This window comes from Euleptes europaea, chromosome 1 (genome assembly GCF_029931775.1).
Source record: "Euleptes europaea isolate rEulEur1 chromosome 1, rEulEur1.hap1, whole genome shotgun sequence".
In the NCBI taxonomy this organism is placed as follows: Eukaryota; Metazoa; Chordata; class Lepidosauria; order Squamata; family Sphaerodactylidae; genus Euleptes; species Euleptes europaea.
The window spans coordinates 73320982-73344608 of NC_079312.1; the positions used below are offsets into that span (position 1 = coordinate 73320982).

Below are 23627 nucleotides of genomic sequence, written 5' to 3' on the forward strand. Positions count from 1 at the left end.
AGATCAAGTTAAATATTTATTAGGAGCCCTGTGGCGCAGTGTTAAGCTGCAGTACTGCAATCAAAAGCTCTGCTCACGACCTGAGTTCGATCCCAACAGAAGTCGGTTTCAGGTAGCCGGCTGAAGGTTGACTCAGCCTTCCATCCTTCCAAGGTTAGTAAAATGAGTACCCAGCTTGCTGGGGGTAAAGGGAAAATGACTGGGGAAGGCACTGGCAAACCACCCCGCAAACAAAGTCTGCCTTGGAAACGTCAGGATGTGACGTCACCCCATGGGTCAAGAATGACCCGGTGCTTGCACAGGGGACCTTTACCTTTTAAAAATATTTATTAGGGAACTACATTTTAGATAGGAAAGCTAAGAGACAAGGATAGCGTCTAGCTGCCTCGCTGACAGAGAAAGGAGAACTTACAAGAAGGAGGAAATTAGACCTAAGAATATCAATCTAAGGATAGGCAAGAGATGTCATAAAACAGGGGTGGGGAACCTCAGGCCCGGGGGCTGTATGCGGCTGTTGAGCAGCAAGAGGGAGGGGGAAAGAGGCTGGCGGCTCCCGGCAGCAGAGCATGCATGCAGGAGCCAATTGGGCTTCAGGGGGGGCCTTTTGTGGACTCTGGGGAGGAAACGGCATGGAGACTGGGGCCCGGTCGCGCGGGGCTCTGTGCGCCGCCGGGTGTGTGTGTGGGCAGAGGAGGCTGGGGCCCGGTTGCACGGGTCCAGCGGGGGGGGGGTGTATGTGGGGGGAAGGCTTTTCTCTCTTTTCTTCCTCTTTTTCTGTCACTCTTTCTCCTTTCTCTCCCTCTTTTTCTGTCTCTTTCTTTGTCCCCCTCCGTCCTTTTCTTTGTCTCCCTTCGTCCTTTTCTTTCTTTCTCTCTGTCTCTCCATTTCTTTCTCCCTTTCTCTCCCTTCCTCCCTTGCTGATCGACTGTGGGCTGTGCCCCCCTGGCACCTCATTTGCTCAAGCACACTGCTGGCTGCCCTTCCGCCTGGGAGGGGGGAGTGGGGGCACCCTGCAGGCCTTCTCTGTGTGGCCTCCCCTGGGGTTGCAAACCTCCAGGTGGTGGCTGGAGACCTGGCAACCCTAGCCTCTTCCCCCCCCACCGGGAGATCTACACGTGGTATGGCCCCTGAATGATGTCATAAATGTGCAAATGGCCCTTGGCAGGAAAAAGGTTCCCCACCCGTCATAAAAGAATGGAAGTTCTCTAACCTAACATTCCTATCTAGCTGACGGCTTGCCTGCCCCCTGCTGGGTCGTTATTTCTTTGCACGCTAGATATTGCTAATTCCAACAAAACTGCCCCATGGAGCTGCTATTGGTTCTGTTGTAAAAAATCACAGGACTTATTGCCTTGCCATAAGTTTTACAATGGAGCCAGTAACGTCTCCCTGGGGCAGTCTGAGAACACAAAAAAAGCAGGGGGTGTGGGCGCTAAAGCTGCTTCTCCCTGCCTGCTGTGGTTGCAAACAGAAAAGAGCCAGTGTATGTCTGGGAGGCATGAAACTGGTAGTACATGTGTGATACAAACTCCTTAGGTGTATAAATATGAGATGAAAACTCAGGAATGTGTAGATGGGGACTCAGAAATCAGAGCTCTGAAACCTCTCAGCCAAATGCTAGGCAGTCTCCAATAAGCACTAGTTGTCTCCAATAAGCACTACAATAAGACTAGTTATATCTTACACTCATGTTTTTTAAATCAACAGCTGTTTCTTTAATGCCGGTATGTTTTTGTATTTCCTCCTATTTCACCAATGTTATTTTTGTAATCATTGAGAAATTGCCACTGCTTATTTTATATAGAGAAGAGTGTGAATTTGGACTCAACTTTTAAAGGATTAGTTTCTATATTCCACAAATTTTGCTAAGTTTTCATTGTCAGCATGCACATCAGAGATGCATGTTATAGTGCTTCCCAAGCACAAAATAACTCCTTTATTAACCAATGAAGAAGAAGGCATAAGATAGGACTTCATTTAGATGAATTTCTTGTTCTACCCTGGTAACTCAGGATGGGTAGTCGCTTAAAAGATGAAGGCATTCCAGTAACATCTAAACTGATGCTTTGATTATTCTAGTGGTAGGAAAGCAACAAATCACAAGCAATTGTGGTCAGATTCACAAGACATTGACTTGCCCTAACAGGAACAGAAGTCAGAAGGCCTAAATGGCCATTTATTTCCACCCACTTACAGCAAAAATCAGTGTTTTCTTAAAGACTCTGTTAGGGAAAACTTACTACAGCTGCCTCCTTCCAGGAACCAAGTGGGTTTTAATTGATATAATCTGTCTGTCTAGCAGGTAAAATGGCCACCCTATATGTTGCCTGGCAACCAGAACAGCAGCTTTCTAATGCAGGACTTGCCTTGTACTCTGAGTCCACCATATGTCAGTAGTGAGTGTATGAGGCTTTGAGAATCAGTGTAGGGTCTAGATCAGGGGTGTCAAACATAAGGCCTGGGGCCAAATCCGGCTCCTAGAGAACTTTTATCCAGCCTGTGAGGCAGCCTCCCCACCCCCACTCTCGATCTGGGATGGCAAGGCATGGCCCGGCCTAACCAAATGACATTTATGTCATATCCAGCCCTCATAACAATTGAGTTCGACACCCCTGGTCTAGATGGTAAAAACTGCATGGTACCAACTGCCCTGCTTTGAAGAGGGGCAAATAGTAACTGGCCCAAATTCAGAGGCAGGAGAACAAAGTGTTCTTGGTGAGTGATGGGTAGGGAAGAACTATATGCAATGACCTCAAATGGCATGAGAATGTTGTACACATTTACATGTGAAACAGGACATGTGAGAATGTAAATTTTAACACAATGCAGGACATATGGAAAACAAATACGATGATGCACATCATGTCCTGGTTGATCTATATCACACGTATGTAGGCATCCATTGCTGATGTATATATACAAAAGGCAGCTCTTTCAGTTTGTGCCTTTTCCTTGTATGTAGAAGCATCTAGATTAGGTACCTGCAGCCCCAACTACATAGGCAAGTTGATTGCTGAATCAATGATCTGTGTTTATTGCAAAAAACATAGAAGTGCTTAAAAATGTTTCACAGTTCTTATTACTCAGCTTTTAAAGACAAAAAGCCATGCTGGAATTTACAGATGTGTGGAGGGGTAGCCATTCTTCTACTGCTTTATGGGAGATGTAAGTCTTGTGCCAGAAGGATGGGTAAAGTGCACAGTTTCTAAGAACTCAGCAGAAAGAGAAAAACACTCAAAAAAACCAAAAATTTCATAAGGGTATTGTCGAAGTACAATTTCATAAGGGGTTGGGCATTGCTGGGGGAGGCAGAGTCCTTAATTGTACTTCTTGTCCCTTTTAATCTTTTTATTCATTTGTAATATCAACAGAATTACAGTTATATATGATCAAATAATCTATACATTCAACAGCATTAAAATAGACAGTATTAACAAGTCAGTAATAATATACAAACGCAACAATGTATCTATTCTGATAATCCATGTTGAAATAAATAACCAAGGACAAAAATAAACATTTTTGTTGTTTTTAAAGGGCTTTATGAGTACACTTGTATTTGAGCAATATAGAAAAGGAGTGTACTACTCAACCTTTGCTGACACACAAAAACCCTCTTAAAAGTTACAGAATGATACAGCCTTGAGAGGGAGTTACTTATCATCAGTGATGTCCTAGATACTGTCCAGGAGGGCTTCTGATACTTGTATAAGCACATCTCACACGGCACCAGTGTTGCACTGGGAGCTTTGTATGTGTATGTCTAGTAACATTTTCCCAGCCACAAAAGATTGCTGTGCTTGTGCTGTGGAAACATGATTCCCCTACAACAAATGTGCTAATGGAGGAAAGGATATTTGGTACTCTGCAATTAACCTACAACACATTTATTGTTCAATGCAGTGATTGTCTGAAAAGGTCCTTACAAATTAGGTGTATGACTTTCTCGAGTTCTCAGTAAGGCTATTGGATAATTAGACATATACACAGGGTTTCTTGTCCTAATGCCAACTCTATTCTCCCTACACTGATTTTTCCACTTAATGAAAAGTAAAATGTTCAGACACAAATCTTAAATTAATCCCATAGTATGCCATTATATTTGCTGTATATTCTTTGAGATGTTGCATTTTTCCATCCCATACCATTATTCATTCTAACTGCCTTGAAAGGTAACTACGTAATAAGCAAAGCTATTTCCCACCTACTGTGCTTTGTATGTGATTTTGTGAAATTGAAATTATCATAATCCATATTGAATGATTTTCTATGAATATGACAGGGAGCTGTTATGTTCTGGTTTCTAGCACCTGTTCATTAGAAATCCTGCTCTGCCATGGGTGGTGGTAAAAAAGCTGCTGACAACATAATCTCTTCTGGAGAAGCTGTTTCCTGTTTTTTTGGAAATGAATAATATATCTACAGCTCAGGTGCAGAGCACATTTCTGGATTGATGAAAATGAACAAGCAGAACTGACTCAGCTCATGATAGGCGACAGATGGGGGAATGGCCAAGCCTGGAATCATACTGTCAGTTGGCCCCAGCAGAATGCTATAGCATGACAAAAACTAGTCAAGATATTGAGAATCCATGAAAGCATTCCAATAAGAATTCTCATTTCACCAAGACGGGTTCTTCTACCTCTATCTGGATTGTTCGGAGCCAAACCTATTCCAGTTGGCAGTGAACTGGCAGCCCTTTCCCCCCTTAAAAAGAAGTTTTCTGCCTCCCTCTAGGGATTACTGGTGACAATAAGTAGAAACTGAAAATGATGCAAATCATGGGGACAGCATTTTTATAATGACTTAACACTGCTGAGTAAACAGGGTTGAGCAGATGATAAGATGCATTTCCTTGTGTAAAGAACACCAGCAACCTTTGCACCCACCAACTTCCTGGTGTGTAATTTCACTTGATAAACTACATAGCAAAGGGAGAATGAGGTCAACAGGATACAAAGTGCATCTATTTTACCTGTGGGGTTTGGTAAGATGCATTGGGGCATCTGAATAAATATGTCATTGGTGCTTCAGAGAGTTTATCCACTCATTGCTTTAAAATTAGGTATTAATCTTTAATTCCACATCACAGCAGTTGAGTGAATGGAAAAGGGAAGGAAAAAAATCCCCAAACAGATATTTACACCTAAAATCCACACCACTTATTTTTGTTTTGTTTTTTTGATTCAAGAAACATGCTATCACAATATATACAATGAAATATCTTTAGGATTCTGGTACAAATTTTTCCCCTTTAAATTTTCTATTCCATACAGTTAATATAGGTTTTCTGAACATGAATACACAAAAGAGAATGGGTTAGAGGGGAGCTGTTTTTTGTTTTTAAAATAGTAACAGATTGCCAAGGTTAAAAACACATTTACAGGGCAGAGTACCAGTCAGACATCACAATCTATACATTTTTTGCTCAATTTCCTGTACAAATACACAGCATTCAAGTGGGATATTTACACAGAAGCATGATGGGAAGGAAATTTAAGCAACATGATTACCCCTGCCCAAATTTCCTGCTGTCTCATTCTTCCTCAGGTTGGATATGACTTAGTCCCCTTTAATAGAGAGAAATTAAAAAAAAAAAAAACATGTGTGGGGATGTTCATTGGTCAAGAAATCATTACATTTTTTTTCCTATTGCAAAAGAATTTAGTTATAATCCAATGCAGGATGGAATGTTTTTCCCTGTTGTCTCTTCCTCCAACATCTGTGACCCTTTATTCTCCTCTAGACTTAGGGAAAAAACAACTAATATTTTAGAGCATTTAATAATGTTTTCCCAAGGCACCATGTTTGTGTGTGCTATCCAAGTATCTGAAACAAGTGTTGTTGTTTTTATTTGTATATCTATATCCATACAAGGTGTAACTATGCTTTTCAAAGCCTGTCAGCGTAAACCCCATGTAATGGTACATATGCTGGTGAAGTCTGAAAATCTAAAAAGTAATTTTAGTAATACAGTATAGGACACCCATTTGAGCACTGGAATCCCATTCACCTATCCCAGGATATTATTTACAATATGCTTAGTGGGCCTGTGATTTGTATGAGGTTTAATTCCACACTCATCAGCTGAAATACACCAACAATCTCTTCACATACACAATAGAGCCCACTTTTTAAAAGCCATCAAACAATGTACAAGGCATTGTATAGAAATGAGTTCCATAACTCTAAGTATTTCTAAGTAAATTTGTTCTGTTGCCAACTCCAGAATAACTGACATGCCTTAAATATCTTTCAGGAGCGTTAAGTGGGTAACATTTATGCTAACTGGATGTTTGACATGGTAAAATTAACCTGAAGTATTCCTCATACACACAGAAATAACCATGATTATGGTCCTACTTATTTAAATTGTGCTTGGCAGGAGATGTTCATGATGGCATTGGAAAGCTATCCATTCCAGTGGGAGAAATGGTGTGTGTGGGCAAGAACAGTGAAGGCAAATGCCTTTTCCATGTAGAACCAGTTTTGGGGGAAAACCTAACAAAGATAATATCTGAAAAGCATACCCCAGAGAGCAGCAACTTCAATTAAACAATGTGCAACCTTTATTTATTTAGGACAAATATTTATATTTAGATTATATATGGTAATGACTAAATAAGGAATTTAAGACTTCTAGGTTCTATTTCTATTCCTGTTACTGGCTATTTTGGAAACTAGGTCAGTCTTTTTCCTACTATGTGCTCCAATTTCTCTTTCAGATTAAAAAAATTCATAATGTGCTTTTGAGTCTGCTACAATGTTGGGAGTATTACTATCTTTTAAGCAGTCAGAGGAAAGATAAACAAAACTGCATTTTGTACAACTATTTTTTAAATGTCTGAAGCTGTTGGTTGGTATGAAACAGGAATAAGGAAACATTGCCTAAAAGTCCAAGTTCAGGTTCTTCAGCTTGCAAAAAGAAAATGTCTTTTTCTTATCTTAAATCTACTAACTCATATCGTCCTGATAATACATATTAATATTTTTTCTTCATAGGCGTTCTATTCTCTTATCAGGATTACATCTCTTATCAGAATTCACACAGCCCATGGCAGTATGTTTCATATACCAATTTTTGAGTAGTTCTTTTGATTAAAATGTACAATTATGGCTATTAATTGGCTACCAGTTCATGTATGTAAATACAGTAGTTCCTTTCTTACACACATTCATTTATATACCTGTACTGTACCTTTCCTCACCCTTAACTTCTTTGTAAACATTTCGCAATCTTTTAATAAAAAGAAGCAAAAGAGGGAATATTTTTATATTTAGTGGGCAATGCTTAAAATCTCTATTGACACACTGGAGCATCATTTGGGTTGCCAACCTCCAGGTACTAGCTGGAGATCTCCTGCTATTACAACTGATCTCCAGCTGATAGAGATCAGTTCACTTGGAGAAAATGGCTGCTTTGGCAATTGGACTCTATGGCATTGAAGTCCCTCCCCTCTCCAAACCCTGCCCTCATCAGGCTCCACTCCAAAAATCTCCAGGTATTTTCCAACCCAGAGCTGGCAACCCTAAGCATCATGGACATTTCTTGAAAGTTATGGTGTCTCCACGACACTGTAACAGATGGAATTGCTGTTGTCTAGGAGTAGTGAGAGGCTTTGGAGAGGAAAGACAGTACAGTAACAAATAGTATTACTTGAATAATAGTTTTGATTATGCAGATACTCAGCCTTGAACCAACAGATAGCTGTGAGCTCAAATCTTCCCATTTTATTCTGCTACTTAGGCAGCTCCATCATAAATCTTCCCTCTCCTGAACTGGGGATAGCAATCTATCTAGGCTTCAGCACAGAAAGGCCAACACTGGGCTACAGGAACCATGATTGCGTAATTCTCTTTTAAATGGTAGCATTGGTAAATGCAGATGAAAATGACAATGGGAAAAACAATAAATCAAATAGTCTATGTCAGGAAGAGTTAGTTAGAAATGTTGCTTTAAAATCAACACAGAAGCCAATTAGCTCTGGTTAGATTGCTTGAGCACACCTGAGCCAATGCAGGGAGATCACTGTAAAGAAGTTTATAGGCCCACAAACCTGGAAGATCTAGTTTCTTCTTAAGCAAACTTTCAGTGCCTCCTTACTGTGCACCTTTCCAGTGACACTACATGGAATCCCTGAATTCAAAATGAGCATTCACTTATTACAGCAAAAGAAACACATCTCTAGTGCAACTGCTTAAACTTGTGCGCATCTCAAAACTAGGAGGAAAGCTTATAAAAATTCCATGCCACGTTTCCCCCCCTCAAAATTCTAATCCTTCATTCCTGCAAGTGTCTACAGCTAATATTATATACATTACTTCCTGTGTTCTGATCACCTGTAGAAGGAATGAAGCACCCACTGCAAAAAATAGACAAAACCCCAAACAACTAAAAATTTGGAAAGTATAAAATTAAATAAAAAGGAAAGCAGCAACTGAACATGCTGGTCCAATCTGTGGCTCCAGACATCAACTCACAGCAGCAGAGAATAATGAGTTCACTTTTTTCCTTTTCTGAATTCTTATACATCTCTCTTCTGATCCCTTAGAGCTGGAATGATCATGCAAACTGTCCTCTCGCATAGTTTCGCCTACTGCTCGCTGATGCCATGTTCCCATGCTACTCTGGCCTGTTCTTCTTTCGCACCGCCGGTTGAGTGGGAGATTTTGCGATGCAGTGCCCGGTGTTTTTCTTCCTCTTCCATTCTCATTACTTCCTCATTCTCCATATTTGGGAGGCGAGAGTGATACGGTTTAGGGGGTAGAGCTGGAGGGTCCATAGTGTCCTGAGGAATGACTCCAGATGGAGCAGAGTGACTTCGGCATGGCTGGGATTTAAGAGTTTCCAGAACATCAGGTTCTGAAAGACTGTACCTGACTGGGAGGTAGGGTGTCTCTAAGTCTTCATCTGTATTCCAGGCCTGGCTAGGGACAGAATCCATCGTGTCTGTTCGAGGAGGGGCCTCAGATGAGTGCCCAAAGTTACTTTCACTTAATGAGGACACTCCACTGCTGGCGCTGCCTGAAAGGGTGGAGTTGCTTCCATCCAGGCCAGACTGGGGACTTGTGGGTGATGCAGGGATTGGGTGAAGAGGTGACTATTAAAAGGAAAAAGAAATATATATATATATATATATATATATATATATATATATATATATATATATATATATATATATATATATATATATATATATATATATATAAAAATACATGTCAAAATATACAAAGAAATGTTTCTATACCTCCATGCTGAAGTAATTCTACGTAGATTACAGCACATATAGATTTTTGTGAATGCACATTCATGTTGTCTAGCTTTCCAAATACAAACACCTTTGTAATGACAGTGAAACACCAGCACCCAGATAAGCCCTCTGTGGCAAAGGCCAGTAAGGATGACAACTGATATCAATGAACGCAGCACAATGTTTTACGTTCTGAACCTATTCAGCCATGTCTTGAATTAAGAATGTGGAACTAACCTCTGAGAACACTACTGTGCTTGAAATTTATCACATTGTCCTGCAAAGCATGAGCTTCATGACTAGGGTTGCCAATCTCCAGGTGGTGGCTGGAGATCTCCCACTATTACAACTGATATCCAGGCGATAGAAATCAGTTCCCCTGGAGAAAATGGCTGCTTTGGCAATTGGACTAAATTGTGGAACTCCCTGCCCCAGGATGTGGTGATGGCTGCCAACTTGGAAGGCTTTAAGAGGGGAGTGGACATGTTCATGGAGGATAGGGCTATTCTTGGGTACTAGTCAAAATGAATACAAGTCATGATGCATATCTATTCTCCCCAGGATCAGAGGAGCATGCCCATTATATTAGGTGCTTTGGTACACAGGCAGGATAATGCTGCTGTAGTCGTCTTGTTTGTGGGCTTCCTAGAGGCACCTGGTTGGCCACTGTGTGAACTGACTGCTGGACTTGATGGACCTTCATCTGATCCAGCATGGCTTTTCTTATGGTCTTATGACTTTATGACATTGAAGTCCCTACCCTCTCCAAGCCCCATCTTCCTCAGACTCCACCCCTAAAATCTCCAGGTATTTCCAAACTCAGAGCTGGTAACCCTATTCATGACTTTTCTTATATCCCACAACTGCTCCTATCTTTTATAGCTGCTTCCATTTATGCAAATCGGTTCTGGTTCACTTCTACCCCAATGGCTTTTCAGTTTGCCTGAGCTGCAACCATTTAGTTATACACGAAGAAAGAGTAAAGAAGATAGCTCCTTAAATTCAGTGGCTTAGATCTAAAGTGATCACTTTGGTGCATTAAAGGAATTGATATTCCAGTGAAATTCTGTTCCTCTAAACAGTATACCCTAAGCCATATGAAAAAAATAGCTAGTTCCAGCAGTTTGCCATGCAGCAGACCAGGGAGTGGGAATGGGAACTGTTGTTGAACAATACAAATCCAAAGCCCTCTTGGGTAAGCTGAGCTACTTGCACGGTTCTTTGGATTCCGGACAAAATAGCTGCTGCAGCTAGGATTGCCAGCCTCCAGGTGGTGGCTGGAGATCGCCTTCTATAACAACTGATCTCCAGATGACAGAGATCAGTTCTCCTGGAGAAAATGGCCGCTTTGGCAATTGAACTCTATGGCAGTGAAGTCCCTCCCCAAACCCTGCCCTCCTCAGACTCCACCCCCAAAATCTCCAGGTATTTTCCAACCCAGAGCTGGCAACCCTAGCTGCAGCCTACGTTCAGTCACACAGTGCTGTGGAGGCAGCTTGCTGCCAAAACAACATTATTAAAAATCTGCACAGCCAATGAAACCTCCAATGGCCAATCAGAAGCCACCTGGCCCCACTCCATTTTCTGAAACCACTCTGTGGGTACCAGGAAAGGTGTCGGCAGGCGCTATGGCACCTACGGACACCACACTGGGGATCCTGGTCTAGTAGATAACAGTCATACCATACCTTCAGATTCTAGTCTAAGCAACGAGAGGGTAATAGACTTCATGTTATTCTCTCAGACAAATACTGGAGTAAATCAGTATAAATAACAAACAGATGGACATGTCACAGACTTGCTTGTTGGCAGGTATTACCGTATATACTCGAGTATAAGCCGACCCGAGTATAAGCCGACCCCCCCAAACTTGAGGCCAGAAAAGGGAATTTCTTATTGACCCGCATATAAGCCGAGGGTCAATAAGAAATTCCCTTTTCTGGTAAAGCTGCGCTCTAAAATGGCGGCCGCCATTTTAGAGCGCAGGGAAGATCTTGCCCCTGCCCCAGGTCGCCCTCCCACCGGCCTCCCAGGACCTCCCAACCCACCCCAACCCACCCCGACCCCAGTGCCATTCAAGGGGGGGAGGGGGAAGAGCCCCTGAACCCCCTATTCACCAGGAGAGGCGGCGGCGGCAGCAGCGGCGCAGCCTTCCCGGCCCTGCAGGAGGCCGCTGCCGGCCGGAAGAACCCTCGCGGGCCCGGCGGGGGCGGTGGCGCGGCCTTGCCGGCCCTGCAGGAGGCCCCTGCCGGCCCCTGCCCGCCAGAGGAACCCTCGCGGGCCCGGCGGCGGAAGGGGGGGGGGCGGCGAGGCCTGCCTGCTTCCAGGCAGGCCCCGCTGGCCGCTCCCAGGCGAGCGGGCCGGCGGCGGGGGGGGGCGGGGGCGGCGGCGAGGCCTGCCTGGGAGCAGGCAGGCCCCGCTGGCCGCTCCCAGGCGAGCGGGCCGGCGGCGGGGGGGGGGGGCGGCGGGGGGGGCGGGGGCGGCGGCGAGGCCTGCCTGGGAGCAGGCAGGCCCCGCTGGCCGCTCCCAGGCCGCGGGAACGCGAGCGGGCCGGCAGCGAAGGATGGCGGCAATGGTAGGTTTTCCTCCTCCCTCCTCCCCCCTCCCCTCCCCTACCGTATTGACCCGCGTATAAGCCGAGTTGGCTTTTTTCAGCCCTTTTTTTGGGCTGAAAAACTCGGCTTATACGCGAGTATATACGGTAGACTGAATTAGGTTGATGGCTCTGCAGTCTGAGCAATCGTTTTACCTTGCGAAGTGTCCGTGCAGGCAGTGCTGGGGGAGTATCATTAAGGTGGTGATGAAAGGCATCGAAATGCAATGAGTAGTGACCTTAAATGAGATAAATGAAAGGGTTATCAAATAACAGTAGATCAGAGTTGGTGTATTTGCTCACAATTCTGACGTTTTCTGTGATGTTAGACAGATGTAAATCCTGTAAACCCCAGTGTCATTTTCCTAGAAAACAACCCTTTCGCAATGTAATCTGGAATCTAAAATTCACATTAACAGAAAGAAATGAAAAATCCAATACTAGGAAAAAGAATTTTACCCACTCCTATTATCGTATCAAGGCTCCCGTGGCAAGACAACAGGCTCTTCAGCATTAAACATCAGAAACTTCCACTTCTTTCCAGCAACTGAATATCAATAAATATTTCTTTGTAGGCTAGCAAAACATAAGGTTTGTTTACATCACTCACAAACCTAATTCCAGTCCTAAAGCACGTTCATAGTATTGCTGAAGTTTTCAATATTTAGTTAGTGGCCAGCCAGAAGAATCAGGAAAGAATTTTCCTCACTTTGTTCCTTTTCTTTTCAAAAGGAAAACAGATGCCATTTATCTGGGCATTAATGCAGAATTTTTACTGCAGTCCTACTAGCCATTTCCTTACCATGGGGTAGGCTTCGGGGAGGTACTGGTGGAGCCAGGATGCTCCCAACATGAGTAGACAGGAATGGCAAGGTCTCTCTGGTTCCGCTGTCCAGACTCCAGCTGCTTGGTGCTGCTGGAACAGCTGAAGGATGGAAACAGATGGAATTTGGATAATACTGTAGTACAAACTTCACTGGGACTTGATGGACTGACTTTTCAAATGCTCTGAATGAAGTATTTTGGGACTGGCCCCATGATGGTAGATATGTTCCGCCTTGAAGGCAGTGAGTGACAGAGAACTATGTACTTTTTGATAGAATGGAACAGCTTCTAGGGACTAGCATGATCAGAAGAACTAAGAAAAGTTTCTATACTGTAAACCTTTTTTTAAAAAAAAACAAGCAAGATAAAAGTAAACTGTATCCAAGAAATTCCAATATGCACAAGAGAGCCTGTTACTGTGCCGCGATTACCAAGATGAAGTAAAATTCTTATTTATTCAGAAAATGTCTATCCTGCTTTTCCAATCCAAATAGCCCAAAGTCATTCACAAGGTAAAACATTTAAAAATGTAAAATAAATCATAACTGACAACATTTGAAACCCCAGAAATAACCAAAATTCCACAAAGGCCTTCTGGAACAAAAGTGTCTTCAAGTGGTGCTGGAAGGCTGTGATGACACTAAGTATACTTCCTAGGGGAAATCTAGAGCTCAGGCGCAGCAGACAAGAAGCCTCCTGGCAGATGAACTTTCAAAAGCATTAATTCCTGCAGAAAGGCCTTAGGGGATGACCTCAGAACCCAGGCAGGATGAAGGTCATCTTTCAGGTACTTCGAAGCCAAGTAGTTAAAGGTGTTAAAGGTTAAAACCAGCACTTTGACTGGGCCTGAAACAAAGTGGAAGCTAGCGTATCTATACATTTAATAGCAATGTGTGGCTTCCATCTGCGGATATGTAAATCTGCAGATCGGGCCATGAAGATGCTAAACAGACTTTTCTGAAACTTGGGAGACTGCCTAGATTTGCAGAAAAATCTGAAATGTTTAAATTTCTCAATACATTTTATGAAAATTAAAAAATTAAAAAGCATTGTATGTGCATATGCAAACAACACACTCAGGCCATTTATTCATGGAAGGTTTTGCCTTGGATTTGTCGCTCTGAAGGTGCCCATTTCCCCCATCCCAATTGTCAAAACTCTGTACGGGGGCTTGTTGTTGAGTTTTGAGAATACGGATGGGGGGGGGGAGAAGTGCATCTACAGAGCGGCAAACCCAAGGCAAAACCTCTCGTGCATAAACGGCAAGTGTTAAGCCCCCCCCCCCGCAGAGTTTGGAGAATTCGGATGTGGGAAACGTGCATCAAGAGAGCGGCAAATCCAAGGCAAAACCTTCCATGAATAGATGGCCTCACTTTACATCTGTGGGGGCAACTTGGTGCTGTGGTGGAGCCCGGCAGCAGCTGCAGCAGTGGCGAACATCAGGAGCTGCTCCAGGCTTGGCCATGGTGGCAATGGACACCAGGAGCTGCTCTGGACCCGACCATAACAGCGATGCATGCTGGGAGCTGCTTCAGACCAGGATGCAGCAGCGGATGCTGGGAGCCACTTTGGGCCTGGCTGTACCAGCGACAGGTGCCAGGAGCTGCTCCAGGCTTGGAGCAGATCCCAGACATCGCCATTGTCGCAGCTAGTGGATCAGACTAAGCTGCAAACATCAGGAGCTGCTCCAAGAAAGCTGCAAGAAAGCTTTATTGTCTTTTGAAAAAGTTTTTTCTTTGTGAATTGTTTGTGCAGCTTCATTTAATATGGCCTGGTTTGCCACAAGAATAGCAGGTTAACCCCACACCTCTTTAGCTGACCCTTAAAAGATTATGGTCTGTTGGAGCTGAAACAATAGCAGATTGAGCTTTACTGTTTGATCGGTCCCAACCCCGCTATGCATCTGTTCCTTCTGCTGGTCTTTCTACTTGTGTGATATCTTCATTCTTCCTCTCCAGATATGGTAATTATCATCTTCAAGCCTATCTATGCAATGGCTGTTCTGTGCACTGCAGGAGGTTGCCAACTTTGTTCTAGCTTTTGCTCTGCTCTTGCTGGCACTTAAATAGCATCTAGCTATTTTTATCTTTTTAATTAGCTTGCTACATGTCCTGTGGGCCCAGAACCCTGTTGGCAGAGTGCCTATGCAACATTTAGGACACTGAACTGATTAAGAGTAACAAAAACTTTATTCAGGAACTAGCGAACTGAATAGGAAAGAGAAGAGATAAATATAGTTGCCTTCTAGCTGAGACAAAATTCTAGACTGTTCTAGAAGAAAAGCCTAAGAACAGTATTCTGCAAACAGACAAGGAGAAGTCCCCTTAGAAAGAAGGAAGAAAGAAGGTGTCCATGGAAGTTCCTTATGGCTAACCTATATCATTCACTCAGCAAAACTAAGTCCTTTGAGGACAAGAACAGTCTACCATGGACTGAGGTCCTAGCTATAGTCTTCATTGAGGCCTTGGTCCATCTAGGTGTGCAGCTTCTAGTAAAATACCACTTTTAGGAAATATGTATTTCTTTATTGACTGATTCCAGCAGATAGAGCTGGTATATATTCTTCACTACTATACAATTTAGGGCATTGATTTGATTCCAGCTGACAAGAGCTGGTATATGTTCTTCACTACTATACAATTTAGGACATTGATTTTAACAATTTTAACAGCTATGTTATAACTGGGGGGAAATGGTCTCGCAAGCCCCATTCCCTCTTGGTCCAGAACCTTGGAAATGTCCATAGCCTTCCTAGGTTTCTGCCTGGTGACACTTCCCTTTCTCCTTAATCCTGGGAGTATCAACATTTCTCTGGGTAGTAACTATATTTTTTCTAGTTCCAGTTCACTGAGCTGTATCTCTCCATGCTGGTACAGACACTCATCTTCTGCTGTTCCTGACACCTATTGACTTTGTGAGGACACTAGCTTCAGCTTGGTCACACAAATTCTTCAGTTCATCCATATATTCCCACTTGCTATCTCACAGAACCCTTCATAAACATAATTGTGATTTGCAAGTGTAGAATAAAGCTTAAGGCATGAGCTTCCGCAACTCTTGATCAATATAAATGTTTTCTTAATTGAACTAAAACTGACACACTAGCACTATATTCAGCAGCAGGATAACAGCAAACATTATCTAAATTTCACTTTTTTCTTGTTTGGCCTGTTTGGGGGCTTTTAATAAAATTTACTACAAAGAACATATGAAAACCCAAAATAAAATATGTAGTGTCTTAGCTGACTGTATCTGTCTCCTGAATAACTTGTAACTATTTTTCTCCCACCTCAATAATCAGCTCAAGGGTAAGCTAATGTGAAAGTTCCCATTTCCCTTTAGTGATCAATCTATTTGTCACAGGAGTATGCACTTAGTGGTCAGATTTATCAACAGGGAAGCTAATCCAGAAAAACCAGTGCAGAAAATAAAAAATTAAAGTCATGTGCAGGCACCACCGTTTACTCCACACAAGCTAGGGTTCTAAACCTCTGTTTAAAATCCTGGGCGGTTTCCACACAGGGCTTATTCCCTGGGTAGCACACCACTTTGTTTGTAAGCTTCCACATGATACTGTGCTCTTTCCGAGCATAGTTTGTGGGGCTCCCATGGCTTTCCCTTTTAAGCCAGAGCAGAGAAAAATTTCTTTGCTCTGACTCAGAGGAGAAATGGTGTGCTGGCTGCAAGCAGAGTCTCCTTGTGAAAGGTTTACCTGCAGCCAATCCATGGATGGGGTAGAGCTTAGTGCCACCTTCAAAATGATGGCACTAAACTCCACCTTTCCTTCCCCCCTTAGCCCTTTTACACAGCTTTTATTTTCTCTAACAACTGAGCTGCAGCTCAGCTATGAGCCATGGTTCAGTGTTGCGGTGCTGAAGGGAACTGTTGGGCAGTGGTGAAGATTCTCATCCAACATGCACTTATGCGCCAATATGAAGAGCAGATAGGCAGTGGTGTAGGGAGGAGCAGCGCCAGCAGCAAGTGGCATGAGGATGGGGCAACTGGATGGCGTTTGTGGCGACTTTTCTCACCCCTATTTAGATTCAGCCCTTGTTTGTGTGGAGTAATTAATGAACAATATAAAAAACAGAGGCAAATAATACCTTTCTCAGCTACAGACAGATTGGGATCGCTGCAGGGTTTGCACGGTCCAATCACTTGCTGGAGCAAGGCTCGCTGGAAATTTGGGTGCTAGAAAAAAGGAAAGGAAGCACAGGAAATTAAAAGCAAACATTGCAGACCTGCTAAAACAGAACCTTACAATCACTGATTTTCTTTAAAGCAATGGAATACTTCATTCACATACACACAGAGAGATGAGGAATGTTTTGTTATCATATGATTGCCACTCAACTTGGTTGTTTAGTTAGTTTAGAATTATAAAGTTTCTTAGAGGATGGAACTATTATTTTATTTGCCCAGTGCAGTGAATACCAAATGAGGCCACTGTGATATGCACAGGCCCTTTATCAATAAAACAATAACAAACTGGTTTGTTGGGAGAATACCTTTTAGGCCATGGATCACACATTCTTCCTGAAGAACAAGGCTCACGGACTGGGGGTACCTCTTGGGCTCACCTTTCTTATGGAGTCCTATATTTGGCTGGGTTGCTAGCTATTCCCACTAGCAAACACAGATACCTGGCCACTATCATTCATACATTTGTAACTTCCACATTAGGCTACTGTACTCTACATGGTTGCCCTTGAAAATTCACATACATCAAAATGCCATTTGGCTTTTAACAGGTACTGGCTGATTGGAGCATATTATACCTACTCTACAACAGCTGCACAGGTTACTAGAGTGTTTCCAGCCCAATTCAATGTGCTGGGCCTTGAAATGAGTCTGCGCCCAAAGTATTTCAGATAATATCTTTTTAGTAGTTTCCTTGATACTGCGGAATGTGCTCCCTCTGGAGAAGTGCTTAACCACAACATTTGTTTCCTTTCAAGACAGGTAAAAACATTCTTTTTCCGGTGGCCTTTTTTATTGAGTTTGTGCTTTTTTGTGCTGCTGCTTAACTTGTTCTATTAATGGTGTATTGGTTTTTAATTGATTGTAAATTTGTTTTTAATAATGTTATTATATTATTACAATAAACCATAAATTAACAAGACACAAGTTAAATACTTTAAAAAAACTTTTATACCAGTGAAATTGTAATTCTTACAACTTTACCTAGCTCCATGTTATTTATGAAGTACACTGGAGATACTAAGGTCATGCCTATTCTTTTCTTATATAATGCTGGCTGTTCTCTCACAAGGGATCTTTAACTATGCAATATGCTTCCTCCATCAGCATTAGAAACCTGATTTCTGACATTCAATTCATGATGCAAGCCTGATCTCTTTCTTCTGGTTATAAGATGCTGATTGAAGAAGGACAGCATAGCTGGATCACCTTTTACAAGCTGGATGAAGGAAGAAACAACATAATTGAGGCATGAAGGAGAAATATTTTGCTTCCCTAGGAAGAAAGGCTACTCCTAGGAATGGCATTTTAGCAGCAGATGCAATACTATAGCCTGTGAGGATGCACAGTGTCAGAAGCTGCTTGTAATTGCCTATACCAGGAGTATAAGAATCACTTGTTTTGCCTTTTTCTTTCTTTCTGTTCTTTTAAGAAGAGAAGTTAAAGAAGAAAGGCAGGACAATAGACAAAGCAGTGGAATAAAGCATTGCCTGGTAGCCAAAGAAGCAGGTGAACTGTGATTCTTGGGCTGTGATATGAAACAGCCTTTTCTTTAGTGGCACCATAATTATGGCACTCCCTCTGTGACGGATGGTAAAAGGTTCTGCCCTTTTCTGAAAAACACCAATCACCTTTAGCCCTGTTTGGTGTGTGAGCAGAGCAGCTAGCAGCCAATCAGGATCCACAGAAAGAGTGGAAGAGCCAGATGGGAGGGGGGAGTGCAAAAAAGAAAAGAAAACAGGAGACTCAGTTTCAGTTAGATAGGGCTTGCATCTCCAGAGTGTTAGGTTGGATAGGTCCTGTCTGTCTCAGGATACTTTAAAGGTCTCAGGCTCTGACTTTTGAGTGAGAACAGGCAACAAAAGGTGTGCAAGAGGACTGTGCCTCCAGAGGAAGGGGCTGAAAGAAATCATTTGCTAGGAGACTGTGGTGTCTTAGCCTCTAGTCTCTGGGGGAAACATGGCTGCTAACTACTCTCTACGCTGCTAAATTACCAACTGCAATCTTATAAATGAATGGGCCCAGCAAGACTATATTACACCTGTAAGTAGTTTCTATCCTCTTTTCTAAACTACCGTATTCCCCTATTCCTGGGAGTAAATAAAAGTTATTGTCCTTTTTCTATTTCCTTCACAGGTGCTGAACTTATTACATTCAGAAGCCACCTAGGTTAAGTCTGTCAGGTAGAGGGTTGGAGGTAGAGACCACATCAGTCAAGCTTTACATCATGCTACTTTTGTTTCAACGTCATTTTAAACCCTGACCATCACATCCTCCCCATAATTATGTACCTGATGTCTATTTTATTATGTGCAGGTCACCAGGCTAAAATATTCTCATTTATTCAAGCTTTTAGTTGATTTTTAAATGTGAAATTGTATTTTTACTTACATGTTTTATTGATGGGACGCTATTCTTTATTTTGTTTTTGTGTAGTACGTTGTTTTGAAAGTCATTTGGCTGACAGGCAGGATATAACAATTTAAATAATGAATAAAATATTGAGAAAGATCAACTTCAGATTCCTCCCTTTGCTTACAAAAAAATGGGGGTTTTGTTTGTTTTTTTACTTCAGAAGGTATTTTGGAAACATACTTGTATGGAAAATGGATTTGTATGCTAATTTCATGTTACAGTTGGTATAGTCAAGAAAAACCTGAAATCCTTACTTGTCCATTTTCCATGATAGCTGCAGGGTACAGGGCACTGCAGGGTCGGTCCCGGTGAGCTGGCAGCAGCATCATCAGCTCCCGATTGTGGCGATATTTATCTGGTAGAGAGGGAGAGCCTGTAAACAAGTGAGAATAATCACGTAGATATGACAAAACATTACAAAGATTCTTTGTGGACTTGTTACCTAGTTTTGCTGAGCCTTGTAAACAAAACGAAGCATTTGTAAAACTCCAACATAAGATGGTATTGAGCTCAATTAGCAGATAACGGTCCATAGGAATCACTGCACTAGTGTTCATCTCATACCAAAAAAAGTAACATATACACACACTGTTGAGTTTATAGCATACAGCACAGCATGTCAATGAATGCATACTGCGAACTCCTTTTTACAAAAATATAAGTAGATTTGGAAGATCCTGCTGGGTGTTTACACACACATGTGATCTTTTTTTAAAACATATGACCTTAGGTGTACATGCTTTATAAAAGTGCAGTTATACAGCTGACTGCATATGCCCTGAACTGGCTAGCCCAATCTTGTCACAGATCTTGGAAGCTAAGCAGGATCGGCCTTAGATAGTAATGGGATGGGAGACCACCAAGGAATTATAGGGTGCTATGCAGAAGCAGGCAATGACAAACTACTTCTGAACATCACTTGCCTTGAAAACCCTACTGGGTTGCCATAAGTCTGGTGCAACTTAATGGCCAAAAAATATGGCAGGGTCATAGCTTTTCAGATTTACTATTGTGAAATTAGCAAGCAGTACATTTCACTCAAAAATGTGAAAGCATTGTATTAGTCAATATCTTCCTATACTACAAGGGGGCTTCATTTCTGAATTCTGTGGAACATTTTTTCTCCATTTTGAGGCTTATTGGGGCATTTCATGTTTTCTTGAGGGAAGTTCTAACATTAAAGTACTTGATGACTGTACATCTGTTTAAACTTTGCCTTGGTCAAAGAGTAACAAAAATACCATAAATGATGCACTATAGACCCTGATGTACACTTTAAAACTGCTGGGCTTTAATTTACAACTTATTTGTGCCACAAATGAGTTCATCAGATAGGTGCAAACAGCATGTTGTATCACCATGCTTGCTATTGAGGATGGCATGCTCCTCCCTCTTTGCAAGGTTTTCACAATCACACACGTAATGTCTGGATATCACAACAATACAGGTATTCTACCTAGTAGATAAGACTTTCACATCAACAGAAGCATGACATGCAGATTGTAGACTGAGACTTAGCACGGAGTGGAACGATATGGTCAGCAGAGCAATAAGACACCCTACATTTGGTGTAGTTTCTCTTATGTTATTAAGCCCAAAGAAATACATACTCCACAGCATTATTAAATGTTGTTTTCTAAGCCCTGACCTGGATGGCCCAGGCTAGCCTGATCTTGTCAGATCTCAAAAGCTAAGCAGGGTCAGCCCTGGTTAGTATTTGGATGGGAGACCACCAAGGAATACCAGGGTTGCTGTGCAGAGGAAGGCACTGGCAAACCACCTCTGTTAGTCTCTTGCCATGAAAACCCCAAAAGGGGTCGCCATAAGTCGGCTGCGACTTGACGGCACTTTACACACACACACACACACACACACAATTCCCAATAATTCTCAACACAAAGCACAAACAAATAATCTGAACATTCTATCATACACGATATTCACTTAGTATTTTATGCTGTCTCATTTACTCACATACACATCTAAGATAGTCCTATTTCTGCATGACAAAATATAAAACACTGATCTTTTAGGAATACCAAAAATTGTGTTAAGGCACAAAACACGTTGTAGATATCTCTCCTTAAAAACGACAACAAAGTATTCCGGATATCATCCAAGGAATACAAATATGGCTAGGTGATCCATTAATATAGGAAAACATATGTCTACAAAGTAGCTTTGACCAAAACCAATCCTTGGTTGTTTTTGGTGACATTGTCAGGTTAAATCTTGCTTTCTGTGCTTTCATTCTGCACCTGTAAATAACAGAGGGCAGTATTTCCACCAAACTATCTTTTAAAGTTTAAGAAAAAAATATCACACACACACACATTTTATTTCCTTATTTTCTGGGTTTTGTAAAGAAACTAATAGGATCAGCCACGCTTTTAGATATATTCTCTTAGCAGAGGGGAAAAAATACCTGCCCATGCTTTTTTTTTTTTTTTTTGGTGAATGTGTCCATTTTCAGCAAGGGCATTTCAAAGCTGAACTAACTGTTATCTCTGAGCTTCTTCTAATGCCTCTAAGGAACGTCACCAACATATTTAACCTTCAGAAAGGCCTTTTATGCATGACTGTTTCCTTCGCCGTCACCCCTCCGAGGACTTCGGGTCTTTGCTTTGATTATGCATGCCATTTCCGACTGTCAGAGGTCACCCCTGTGTTTCCTCACATTTTGCCCACGTTTTTAGGGACCTGTTTTATCTCAAATTTGAAAACGCAGGCAAATGTAGGGGGAGAGTAAGGCGACCTCTGAACGATCGGAAATGGCACGCATAATCAAATCAAAGACCCGAAGTTGTTGGAGGGGTGTCCGTGAGGGAAACAGCCATAACTATTGTCTACTATTCAGTATATATACAGATACTGTGTAAAGAGTTGGTTTCAGGTAACATATTTAAAGTGATACAGCACCAAAAAGCAGCATGGCAACACATGAATGGCATAGCAAAGAAGTGCTCAGTCACTGAAACAATAAATAAATAAAGATCACAAAATAGTACAGAGACCGAGCAGGGACAAAATAGTATAGATGCTAAATGACGAGCAGTTTATGTACAATAGTTATATTCTGAACCCATCCAGTAGATGCTTCTGACTGTTGTGCAACCACGTGCTATATAGTTCTCACTATTAGTAGAAAAGAGCAAGAATCCAGTAGTACCTTAAAGACTAACAAAAATATTTTCTGGCAGGGTGTGAGCTTTCGTGAGCAACAGCCTAGTCTTTTTTGGTTTTTTTGTTAGTCTTTAAGGTGCTACTGGACTCTTGCTCTTTTCTACTACTGCAGACAGACTAACACGGCTACCCACTGTGAGTTCTCACTATTGTAATAGATACTTTAGCTGGGGAAATATTAATATCTGAGTGACCTACCTCTGTAAGCACAGTCCTACTGTAAAGCTACAGCAGAAGAATAAAACTATTGGGAAAATCCTAAAAGATTCACAAGAGCAAGAGCTATTGTTAGAAATGGCGTGTAAAGTGACATCATTTGCACCAGGGACTTCTATGTTTTTTAACGTGGAATCGAACAATATTACATATATATTGAGCTAAATTATGATGTTATTAACATACTGTGTTACTAAAAAGCGCAGTTTTAAGAAGCACATTTTATTTAATACCAGCATCCTACATATTTATTAATATGAATCTAGTATGGTATAGATGTTGACAGCATAAGGTATGAGCCAGAAGTCTTTGGTTCAAATTTCAGACCCACCAGGAATTTACTGTGCGACAAGCCATTGTTTCTAACTGTTAACCATTCAAGTATACTCAGTCACACAATATATGGGTAACACCACTGGCTTACTTTACCGAGTTGTAAAGATTATTAGAGGCATGACCTAGTCATTCAGTGGAATGAGGTGGTAATGAATGCTGAGATAGCAGAATGAACTGCATCACTTCAAACTACAGGGAGAGGTATTACAATTTTCTTTGTTCTACCACCTTAATAATACTCAGAAAATTGAAAGCTAGCACAGCATATGAAGGGCTAGGCTACACCCCCCTCCCTGGATGCCATGATTTTTTTTTATTTGCAAGAAGTTTGAACAGGGGGAGAATTAGAATTGCGGTTCTCCCCACCTAGTCTGAAGTGATACAACCCATTCTACCACCTCATTCTGCTGTACACGTCTACCAGACTTTAGATAATATATGTGAAGTGTTTTAAGCACCTAGAAAAAGTGCTGTACAAATATGATTTATGTTGCTAATGCTGCTAAATAATTTACTTGTAGTTTAAAAATGAACTGATATTTTTCACTCATTCAGCTTGATTCATGTTAAAATACAAAGTACAGTGTTTAGAAGCTACTATGTAGAGC

General features: G+C 41.9%; 1 protein-coding gene across 3 annotated transcripts in view; it reads right to left on the minus strand.

Annotated features, from left to right (window-relative positions):
- Positions 1-8519: 8519 nt before the first annotated feature.
- DOCK3 (dedicator of cytokinesis 3) overlaps positions 8520-23627 on the minus strand; it is a 209864-nt gene continuing 194756 nt past the window's right edge. For 2 of the 3 annotated variants that reach the window (XM_056855260.1, XM_056855252.1), the window contains 5 exons: positions 19539-19657; positions 16773-16860; positions 12647-12769; positions 12001-12083; positions 8520-9101 (listed from right to left, as the gene is read on the minus strand). In XM_056855260.1, coding sequence (XP_056711238.1) covers positions 8595-9101; positions 12001-12083; positions 12647-12769; positions 16773-16860; positions 19539-19657 — 920 coding nt within the window. In that variant the 3' untranslated portion in view covers positions 8520-8594. The remainder of the gene's footprint in view (positions 9102-12000; positions 12084-12646; positions 12770-16772; positions 16861-19538; positions 19658-23627) is intronic. The other variant, XM_056855269.1, reaches the window with a different exon arrangement.